Source organism: Elephantulus edwardii, unplaced genomic scaffold, assembly GCF_000299155.1.
Source record: "Elephantulus edwardii isolate Elephantulus edwardi_28Jun2011 unplaced genomic scaffold, EleEdw1.0 scaffold00167, whole genome shotgun sequence".
NCBI lineage: Eukaryota > Metazoa > Chordata > Mammalia > Macroscelidea > Macroscelididae > Elephantulus > Elephantulus edwardii.
The window spans coordinates 3,567,096-3,579,120 of record NW_006399917.1 but is presented as its reverse complement, the minus strand read 5'-3'; the positions used below and the strand labels follow the sequence as shown (position 1 = coordinate 3,579,120).

Here is a 12,025-nt window from a genome sequence, read left to right as displayed (position 1 = left end):
GTGTGTCAGAGGCAGTGCAGTTGGCGCAGGATAGAGCAGGGTTTAGGGCTGTTGTACGTAGGGTTGCTATGAGTCGCAAACGACTCAATGGCACATAACAACAACAACAGGGTTACTATGAGTTGTATCTGATGGCACCCAACAACAAAACCAGCAGACAGAGAAAGATGTTTTCTGCCTGTTTGTTCTTCACAACTATCAGGCCACAGAGTTTCTAGATAGTTTGCTCTTTATAAATGAGGGAACTGAGAATTCAGAAAGCTAAATCATCTACCAAATACAAAAAGAGTAGTTAAGTGATGGAGGGAGGAGTCCTTTCTGGGTGTTAGACTCCCGAACCCAGGGTTGTTCTGTTGTCCAAAGTGCTTGCAGTGGGAAAGATAATAATACCTGCTTCTTCATTGCCAAGACGCCAGCTTCTGACTTCACATTTCTGAAACATCAATACATCGAGAAGGCAACATGTCCATAACAGTTTTCATGTCAGTGGGAATTAATAGTTTTTTTAAGAAAACTAATATTTCAGGCATTAAAGAAAACAAAAATCCTTACCCCTGGGCCAATAGTAAAAACCGTGATAGATGGAGAAATGACTGAAATTATCAATTATTTCATTTTGTTTGGATCCATCAATCAACACTAGCAATCAGGAGAAATGGAGATATATTGTATAAGGAAGGAGATCTGGAGGCATATAGGATTAGGAAAATCTACTGTCAGGGACTTCTCCAAATTCCTGAAGAGCAATGTTGTCAGTCCAACGACTAATATGTGCCTAATTCAAGCCATACTCTTTTCACTCACGTGCTGTGCATTTGAGAGCTAGACAATGAATAAGGATGACAGAAGAATTGATGCCTTTAAGCTATAGTGTTGGAGAAGAGTAATTAATGTCCTATGGACTGTCAGAAAAATCAAACAGATATATCTTGGAGAAAGCATCACCAGAGTGCTCCTTGGAGGCAATGATAGTGAAGTTTCATCTCACATACTTTGGGCATGTTATTAGGACAGGCTAGCCCTTGGAAAGGGAAGAGGAAGACCCTCAGTAAAATGAATTACTACAGAGTCTGCAGCAATGAGCTCAAGTGTCAGGGATGATAATGCTGGCACAGGATAGGATAGGGTTCAGACCTGTTGTTCATAGTGTTGTCGTGAGTTGTATTCAACTTGATGGCATGTAACAACAACAGTATTTTACGAGGGTCTTGTCAGGACACCCTCTGGCCACCAAGTGGTTCTGGGACTCCAGAAGGTTCACTCTAACCCCTGGGGCCTCCAAAAGGGGAGTAGATTCTCCTTTGGCCTATTTACTAGCTCATGTTGGGGACCCTCACCTGCCTTTAACAGCAGGAACCCTTCTGAATAAAGCTGCAAAGTCACACCCAAAAATATATAATTTTTACTTCTTTATTTAGAGATTCAATTCTATTTAGAGATCCAAGTCTCTTCTTGGAGGCTAGGATTTTGAAGCTCCACCTCACTAACCTTGGGCATGTGGCCAGGAGAGATTAGTCCTTGGAGAAGGACATCATGTTCCGAAGGGTGGATGGACAGCACAGGAGAGACCCTGCATGAGATGGATTGATACAGTAACTGGGCAATGGGAATGGGGGTTGGTGTGTCAAAATTAGTAAGACTGGCTCAGGACAGAGCAGGGCTCGGAGCTGCTGTGGCACATAACAACAATAACATTCTACGGCAGGTTTGGAAGAAGGAGTGGCATCTACTTCCTATATAACATGCCTCCAGACACTCTAAGAAATTTGATAAATGTTGGTAGTTGTAGAGGGGATTCAGCCCTTTTGTTCATAGGATTGCTATGAGTTGTGCTTGACTTGAAGGCAATCAACAACAACAACAACACTTAGAGAGTTGCCCATTCATTTGTATGTTTCTATATAGAAAAGACATCATACTTGGAAATTTAGAGGGTTAGTGAAAGAGAGGAAGACCTCCAAGGAGGTGGATTGCCACAGTGACTGCAGCAATGGACTGAAGTTAGGGCAGAGATCCTAGGATGGCACAGGGCAGAGAGGGTTCCGAGCTGTTGTTCACAGGCTTGCAAGGAGGTGAGGTCCTTTCAATGGCACCTAACAACAACTGATCTCTGTTTGCTCCTCTTTTTCACCTGACTGTATCTGATCGATGCATTTCCTTTTTACAGAATCCTTTAACTTTAGAATCTGTGAAAAAACTAATTGCGGATGGTAATAAAGAAGAACTACAGAAATGCTTTGGGGCACGGATGGAATTTGGAACAGCTGGGCTCCGAGCTGCGATGGGACCAGGCATCTCTCACATGAACGACTTGACCATCATCCAGACTACACAGGTATGCATGTGTTTGTAGTTCTCACTGACCCGTACAACCTCCCTGCCTCCTTTTGTACTTGACAGACCTAACTAGTTTTGATTGTTGACGTGTCTGCATGGACTATCTTAGCTCCAGGAGTCACCACTGTGTACTCCCTCTGGTAAATTGTACAAAGTTTCTAGAATTAGCACTAGCTTCAGAACTCATTCATTCACCATCTAATAGATTTCTTTAGTGCTTATTTAAGTGTCAAGGAGTTCTAGTGGTCTAGTAGGTAGAGAGTTGCTCTGCCAACCTAATGGTGGGGAGTTCAAATCCAACATTTGCTCTGTGGGGAAAAGATTGGTAGTCTCCTTCTGTGTGATTTACAGCCTCTGAAAACCCTGTGGAGGGGCAGCTATGAGTCACCTCAGACACGGTGAAGGAGTGAGTATTTTAAGTCTCAGGGTTTGGTGATATAACAAACACCAAACTCATCGCTAGCAAAACTGATGCCAATTTATAGCAAACCTAGAAAATGGGATAGAACCACCCCATAGAGTCCCCAGGGTGGTACTCTTTATGGAAGCTGACTACCATGTCTTCTCTTGAGGAGCAGCTGCTGTTTCGAACTGCAGACCTTTTGACTGGCAGGTACATGCCTAACCACTGTGCCACCAGGACTCCTTTTTCTGATATAATGATGACTAAAATAGATATTAAAAGGCCAAAGAAAAAAGTATGTCGATTAAAATAGTGACTACAGCAATGGGTGTGTCAGAGATAATGAAGATGACACAAGATAAGACAGAGTTCAAGTCGATTATTCATAGGGTCGCCATGAGTCATACTCCACTCAACTCAACTGCACCCAATAGCAACAACATCAAAATAGATGAGAGTCTCTCATGGAGTTTTTGTTCCAGTGTGAGTTGATTAACTAAAATGACTAGTTATTAGGATTTTTTTTTAACTACTTTGCTGTTGTTAACTAACTTTAAGCTGATTTTGAATCAGAGTGACTCCCTGTCTCAAGAATAGATTAACAACTCCACAGGGTTTTTATGAAGCAGGATACCTGGCTTATCTCCAGAGTCACCACTAGGTGATAGAACAGCTCACCTTTCAGTTAGCAGTCTAGTGCCTGGGCTTTCATGCCACCCAGGAACTCCAATACAATCTTAGATTTACATAAACAAAAGAGTTGACATATGCCTCCTCTCTCCTTGCATCAGTTTCCCCTACTGAAAACACATTGCATTTGTGTGATACATTAATACAACTTATGAACTAATTGCTACATTGTTTGTTGTTAAGGGCTGTTGAATTGAGCACAACTCATAGTGACCCTATGAACAAAAGACCTGAAATCCTGTTCTATAACTATTGTCCTTTCTCTAAGTTCGTACTTTCTGGAGACATGTTGTTTAGGAAGTGGATGCCACTCCTGCTTCCAAACCTAAACCTGGTCTTAATCTAGGACCTCCACCAAACACTGTCCACCATGGGTGACCATTATGGCATTTGACACCCCAGTAGCACTGTGTTCATTATCACAGCAACCCCAAGTTACCTCAATAGCATGAACTGGCAGACCACTGCTGTACCACCTAGAACAATGTTCATTCTACCATTAAAACCAGGCACAAGGGCTACAAACCTGAAGGCCTAACTGACTTTTCAATACCCAGGCCTGTGCCCCTGGCCCTGATTGGCTCCAAGCAAGTCTTCCAGCCAACAGCTCATTGTTAGCCAAATCCAGCAAATTAAATCAGCTTACACACAGTTGTGAGCGAAATACAAACAGCACAACAGTCCACACTCAACCCTCAACCAAAACAAGAAGAACCCACCTTTCAAAATCCAAAATCCAATGGCTTCACACATGAGCCTCCAAAGTGAAATTGCTAACATTATTATTATTATTATTACTAACTTAAGGTCCAGTCTGCATTACAATAGGGCTCACTTTTTGGCTGTATAATTCTGTGCATTTGGCAAATTAATAATGCCACATGTCACCAATCTCACTATCATTGAAGACCTTCACTTCCCTGAACATCCTGTCTGCTCCTCCTATTCCCCTGCCCGGCTCCTGAACCACTGGAAACCCCTGGTATTTTCCACCATCTGTATAATGCTGCCTTATATCGTGTTAAAGGTTTATGGTTCAGAATGGCTTCCTTATCCATTAACTTACTTTGCCATGTGGATGGGTGGGAATATGCAAATAGGGTGTGTTAGCCTATCCACAAGGGGATTGGCTAGTCTTGCCATTAAATTGAGTGAATCCACCAGCAGAATTAGAAGATCTTCCCCACCAGCAAAGAAGCAGCAAGAGGATGTAACGTGTCCTTTGGACCCAGAGAGTCTTGTACTAGCTAGACCTAGGGGCGGCAGCAGCAGTGGCCAAAGGAGAGGACTAGAGACCCAATAAGAGGCAGAGCTGACCTCGGGGCTGCCAGAGAACCAGAGCTAAGAGCCCTTGCCCAAGTTTGTTGGACAACTGGAGGACTTGGGGAGGGAGGTGACGGGGAGCCACAATTGGTAGAACTGAGAACTTTGTGAAGCTGACTTAAAGCCATGAGACTCAAGGCTGAGGCACCTGAAAGCACATTTCTGAAGCTGTCCTGAGTGATTGTATTCTGCTACTGATCTGAATTATATGATTCTGTGTGGTTTGTAAGCTATCCATCAGATTTTGGACCCAGGAAAGTGGTAAGATTAGTGTTGAGATGAGTAGAAAGAGGTGTAGGAATTTGGGGGATATGCCTGACCAATGAGAATTGGTTTTGTGTTGTTGATGGGGACAGTTCCCCTCTGTGAAGTTGGTAAAGGTCAGATATCACTGTCCCTGGACACCCTTTGCTCTTGTTACGCCTTGTGTAGAATGCCACATTATTGGAACTGGCTGACTGTCTTGGTCTTCTGATAGGCAGAGGGTCAAAGAAAGAGAAGAAAGCCCTCCACTAGATGGATTGACAAATTGACTGTAACTATAGGCTTGAGCATATTAGAGATTGAGAGGGTGTTGCAGGAGAGGAAAAGGCTCAGAGCTGCTGTTCATAGATTTGTTATGAATCCTAATCCTCTAAACAGCACCTTACAACAACAGATTTTCCATGGATATATAGACACAAATCTTGAAAAGCGGTTATGTTTGCCAGAATTACCAAAAGCCTATTCTATTCTAGTTTTACTGTACAATAAAGGCTGAAATTGTTGGAGAACTTTCTCGGTTTAATTTGTGAGTTTTGTTTTCAGGATCCTACACCTAATTTTAAGAATAGAAATGGAAGACTTTGGCAAAACAGAAGGGCTGCCATTCAGTATTGAGAGTACTATTTCTGAGAGAGATGCACTAGAACAGATGATTCTGTTTCTTCAACTATTTAGGCTTGTTTAAAATGAACGTCATTTTAATTCTAACAAAGGAAAGATGGGACAAATTGGCTAATGAATACTGCATATGCTTTATAAATAAGCCCCAGTGCAAAAGAGACCCCTGGGGATATTCTAGCTGAACTCCAATAAAACACTGCCATGGAAACTACTGGTCAGATAACTCCTGTTAAAGCGATGGGGATCCCAGAGATCATGGAAGGAAATCTTGGAACAGGATGAGCCTAGGAATCTCATTCCAGGTCGTGGATAACATAGAAATGACTACACTGGATCAGCTCACCTGTTTTAATAACAACAGAGGATGACAGAGCACCCACAGCATACACGGTTGTTTCGAACAAGAAATGAATCTGCAGTTTGGATAGAACTCATGGGGATGCCTCATCTCTGCCCCACTTGGCATCAGCTGGGGCAGGGTCATCTGAAGGCTCATTGGCTCACATATCTGGCAGCTAGAATCAGCTCTGGCTGGGAAGCCTGTGTGTGGCATGGGCTTCCTTACAGCATGGTGGCTGGGTTCCAATGGAGGACATCCAGTGAGAGAGAGCAAGTCAGGTGGAAGCAGTGTTGATTTTATTGACTCAATCTTTAAAGTTGTGTATAGCCATTTACTTTCATTGTGTTCTGTTTAAAGGAATTATTAAAAGGAAGTCAGGAAGGTTGGCTTATATTCAAAGAGAGGGTGTAGAGACACCCATCTCTTAACAGACATCTGTTACTATCTCATTGTAAGAACATAAGGAACGGAGCATTTGTGCAAAATGTAATCTGTCACTCCTGTCTATTAAGTCCAGAGTTTATAAGGGATTCCACATCAACACCTATGACAGCTGCAAGTCAAGAAATTAAGAGATACGGTTGCATTGGGGAAATCTGATGTCAAAGACTTCTTCACAGTGCCAAAGAGCAAGGAAGTCCATTTAAAGAGCAACATGTGCCTGATTCAAGCTATTTCTTCAAGTAATTTTCAGTTGTTTTGGTTGCATCTGCAAGCTAGCAGTGGGTGACAAAAACTGCAGATCTGATGCCTCTGAAATGTGGTGTTAGGGAGTGTATTCAGTATCCCGTGGACGACCAAAAGAACAAGAACACCTAGTCTTGGAGCTAGAGCAAGTAGGCACTCCTTAGATGCAAGGATGGTGAAATTTTGTCTCACATACTTTGGTCATGTTGTCTAAAGGGATCAGTCATACTGGGAAAAGTGAGGGTGAGGAGAGAAAGAACCTCAATGAGATGAACTGAGAGAGTGACAGTGACAGTGGGCTTGAGCATGGCTGAGATTAGGAGGGTGGCACAGGAGAGGGCAAGGTATTGATCATAGGGTCCCTGTGAGTTGTAGTCAACTCCACGGTGGTAAAGGCAAAGATCTAGCATTACCTGGTCAATTTAAGGGGGACATGGCAAGCCCAAAGAAGAAGCCGGAAATGGAAAATAATATAGTGACTCCAGCTGGTGAAAATAATCACATCCTTGTAACAGCATTATCTTCTGGGAACCAAAGGAATTGCACCGGGAAGTGGCCAATCTCATGATACTTCCCGCATGTATAACATGGATGAAAGAAGAGAAAGCTTCCCTTTTACGCATTTCAAACCCACCAGCTGCTTCATAGGAGAAGGATGGGCAATCTCCTCCCAGGCATTTAGCTGCCACTGAACACCACTGGTGGGTCAACTGTGGGATGGTTCTTATTCCATAGCACACAACAACAACATGATGGAGAATGTCTTTTTCTCCTTCCTGCTTCTGTCTTTTCTGCCAGTATCTTTGGTGAGGAACCAGGCGTGGGAATCTCCTAGACCCTAACGTGGTTCTTTTTCCTTCAACAAAATTCTTCCCTGACTAACTGTTCTATTCACCTACCTGTCTAGTGCTCCTCTCGGGCAGTAAAGATAATCCCTGGGACCAACATCTCTGGCAAGTGCCATTTTTGGGGCTCATCCAAACAACAACAGAAGAATTGTACATTAAGCTAGAGCCTTTTCTCCCATGTTCATTTAATATCTAATTTCCAGGCATGGTGAAATCTATTCCAAGAACATCAGAGAACCCATTTTGCCCACCCATTCCCCTACAGGAATTACTTATGTGAGATGGAGTTGTATCATCCTTGCCCCTTAGGAGCAACCCAGTTGCAGTTTCTCTAAGCCAGGTTTGTTTGCTCTTTGACAGTCCATGGGATGCTTGGTCAGAGAGCAGTAGGTGCTTTTTTGAAAGTCTCAGGAGTGGTTTCAGAACTGTAGGAAGAGGCTTCCTGGGACAAGGCCCTCAGACTTCTGCCCCAGCCTTGGGCTGAGTCACCTGGTCCAGTGCTGACCTGCGATGTCCCTGTCACTTAGCCGTGTTCTGGCTTTCCTTGAGGCTCTTTGGACCGCTCAAGTGTGTCCTTCTTTCTGTCCTAAAGGAACTCCAGGATTTTCCCACTTGTTGTGACATGCATGAAGCAAGACCAACTCAAAGAGAAACTCATTGTATGAGTTCCTTGTTTTTCAATGCAGCGTAATATTCCATTGTGTGAATATGCCACAGCTTCTCTATCCATGTGAAGCAAATCTTTGCTTCACATCTATTATTACTCCATTATTTTTTTTATTTTATTAATTTTAATGAACATTTACAGAGATTTTTGGATTTCCATTCATTCATTGTTGCACTTTTCTCCCTGCCCAGTCCTCCCCACCCAGTTTACTCCTCTCTTTGAAAAGTAAAAGAAAAATTCTTTCTTTAGTATACAATCCCCCCCACCCCCGCATCCATCCCACCACCCTGAGTACAACCTTAATTCTGGACTCCTGTGATAACCATAATACCCTATCATATAGCGCTCTTAAATTATTCTCTCCCTCATGTGTTTCAATGCAGTATACATAATTTATCCAGTTTTCCTCAGTCTTACCCCAACCCTGATGTCAGTCCCATTCTACAACAGTGGCACCATGCAGAATTTGTCCTTCTGTGACTGAAATGCTTCACTCAGCATAATGTGCCCCAGGGTCACCCATTTTGAATAGTATTGCATGAGTTCCTTGTTTTTCAATGCAGCGTAATATTCCATTGTGTGAATATGCCACAGCTTATCTATCCATTCATTTGTTGATGGTTGTTATTTCATTTCTATTTCTCATTTCATAAACCTGCATTGTGTGAGAGTTCAAGGGGCCCTACTGACACAGGGTGAAGGAGACAGCGGCTCACCAACAAGTTGGCAGTTCAAACCCGCCAGCCCCATGGCAGGAGAAAGACATATCAGTTGGCTTCTGTAGAAGAGTTACAGCCTTGCAAATCCTGTCAGTGATTCTCTTGTCCTGTAGGGTCACCTTGAGTCAGTCAGCATAGTGACAGTTTTAATAGATATGAATATGCTATGATTTGTTAACTGAGTTGTATTTATGACACTGCCGTTAGCCAAAGTAAAGGAGGGAGTATGAACCCCTCCTTACTACCCATTCAACTAAAGTCCTTATTGGTTTTCAGTAGGAGACAGCAATCTAAACCTGCTGGATTCAAAGCACGCTGATTGCTCATCTTACACATTTCAGATTGAGGTCATGGGATTGCACCCACTGGGGTGAAGGCCTTGTGTGCACTGTGTGTTCTCTAATGTCTCAGCAACAGCTCGAACTCATCACCATGGTTATTTGTATAGCTAGTTATGCATGTTGTTAGACCAATTATGGCCTCAGTAACATACAGTCAGAAATGTCTAAAACAACTTCCTGTCCTCAGGCAAAATTTTTTCTTTTAAATTTTATATTGGTTTGCATACAAAATGCATGTACATGTTTCCCTGATATACATTGTGTTTCCTTGATATACATTGTGTTTCATTGCTGTACATAGTGTTTCACATATTCCTTTACTCACATTGTGTTTCATACTGTCATTCCCATACATTTGTGTTTTATAAGATTAATCACCATTGATCCATACCCCACCTTTTCTGCATCTTTCCTAATCCCTTCACCCCCCCCCCGTCCACCAAACTCGGTGACCTCATTATTTCCCACCCTCCCCACCCTCAGGTCCCCTCTTCCCGCCCTTCCCCCTTTGGACTTTTGTACACATCTGACTAGTAATGCAGCTGTTTTTACAGTTTTACGCAGTATTCCCATCAATTTTGAGCTAGTGTAAAGGAAGGAGCATGAGATCAAAAGGAAAGCAATAAAAATCATGTCATAACATCAGACACGTACACCGTGCTCACTCGGCACTTGGTTCAAATCCCTTTTTGTGCTTTGACTTATTGCATCCTTGTAATGAGGACAATAGTGGTGACTCAGTGGTAGAATTTTCCCCTACCTTGTGGGTGTTCTGGGTTCTACTCCCAGCCGGGGCACCTCATGATGTCTATCAGTGGAGGCTTGTATACGGCTGTGAGGCTGAATAGGTTGTGGTGGGGCTTCCAGATTAAGACAGATCAGGAAGAAAGGCCTGAAAATCTACTTCTGAAAATTGGTCAGTGGATCACAGTCATCTGATCATGTTGGGCATGGGTTTGTCATGATTTGGCAACTGACTTAACAGAAACTGAACAACACAACAGCAGGAGCCCTGGGCGGGGCATAGTCCTCGAGGAATGCGCTGCTGAGCCAAAGGCAACATCTGTGCCCGTTCAGCTCCGCAAGCCACTCCTCAGGGGAGGGTGAGCATTCTCCTCCTGCACCATTTACAGCCTCTGGAAACCCACTGGAGATCAGCTGTGGGTTGATTCAGACTGCAGCAATGGTGAAAGTGAAACCAACAGCTGCAGCCCTTACAGTAGCCCTAGAGGTAGATACTGTTACTACTCCTAACTTAACAAAACCCACTGTAATCCAGTCAGTTCTGACACATAGCAGTTCTCCATCAGATTTTACAGGAGGAAAATACTCATCATTCTCTCGTGGAGCAACTGGTGAATTCAAACCACTGACCCCTTTTAGATGGTGGATAGCGTTTAATGCACTGTGCCCCAAACCTCCTTTTCTTTTAAAGAGGACTTTAAACCAGCAAAACATTAAGGAACATGCCTAGGGTCTTTTGCTCATAAATAACAGAAGAAGTTCAAGTCCATGGTCCAAATCAATCTAGGATCAAATTCTTGACTATGCTTTTAACCCCTGCACTAAACCGCCTCTTTCCTAGTTATGGATTCAAGCTTTGGCTCTTCTAGTCATGTGTCTGAAATTTACAAGTCACTTAGCACTGCTGAGCCTTAGTTTTTCCCTCTGTAAAATGGAATTTCTTGGCAAAATTGATCTGAAGTTGGAAGTAATAGGTGACTGACTGACACATATTGATAGATAGAAATGTTCATATTGGTTAGCTTGTTTTCTTACTGAGAAGTTTCCCTGCTGTCTACAGTATTTTTTCATGTAATGTGGGAAAACCTTACATACCATAAACGTATTGAAGATACTTATATACTTAAATACTTACAAGTGTCTTTATGTACTTGATACTTACATACAATCTTGTATACAGACATGTATCATTGAACATCCGTGATGACGTTCTGTAAAATAGGAATTTATGCCATTTAGATGTGTGACTACTGTACTATGTACCAGCAAGAACAGTTCATTACCATTAAGTTGGAAAAGATTCATAGCTAATCCTCAGTAGGTTTTCAGAGGCTGTAAATCACACAGGAGAAGATTGCCCTTTTTTCTCCCTTAGAGCCACTGGTAGATTTGAACCACATACCTTTGGGTTGGCAGCACAACTCTTTACTCACCAGACCACCAGAAGCCCATGGCAATTCTTGGATTAAGCTCTGTTCTTAAACCTGCCTGTAAGTCTTATTTATTGTTAACAGTTTGATGTGATTCTTATCCAATGTCAGTTAATTAGATGTTTGTTTGTGTATGGTGTATACTGTATTTTTCTGTGCATGAAAAAGACTTCCAGAGACACCAAAACCTCCTTGTTATTATGTGCAGATGAGTCACTTGCAACTCATAGTGACCCTATCTACAACAGCCCTGAGATTTGCTCTATCTTGTGCCAATTTTACTGTCTATGACACACCTGTCCTCATTATCCCTGTCACTGAATCAATCCATATTGTTGAGGGTCTTCCTCTCTTTCTCTGTCCCTCCACCCTTCCAATCATGATGTCCCTCTCCAAGGACTTGTCCCTTCTTGCAACATGTCCAAAGTGTGTCAGATGAAACCTCAGAATCCTTGTATCCAAGGAGCAGCCTGCTTTCACCCTCTCTAGGATGAACCTGTTTGTTCTCCTGGCAGTCCATGGTATATTCAATACTCTTCTCCAGCACCACAGCTCAAAGGCATCAATTCTCTTTCTATCATCCCTAGTCCTTAGCATAATAATAATATAGT

At 42.7% G+C, this 12,025-nt stretch overlaps 1 protein-coding gene across 1 annotated transcript in view; it reads left to right on the top strand.

Moving 5' to 3' along the window:
• Positions 1–12,025, top strand: part of PGM2 (phosphoglucomutase 2) — a 57,984-nt gene that overhangs the window by 12,090 nt on the left and 33,869 nt on the right. Inside the window, exon 2 of the mRNA XM_006895425.1 lies at positions 2,168–2,335. Within this exon, the coding sequence (XP_006895487.1) occupies positions 2,168–2,335 (168 nt within the window). The remainder of the gene's footprint in view (positions 1–2,167; positions 2,336–12,025) is intronic.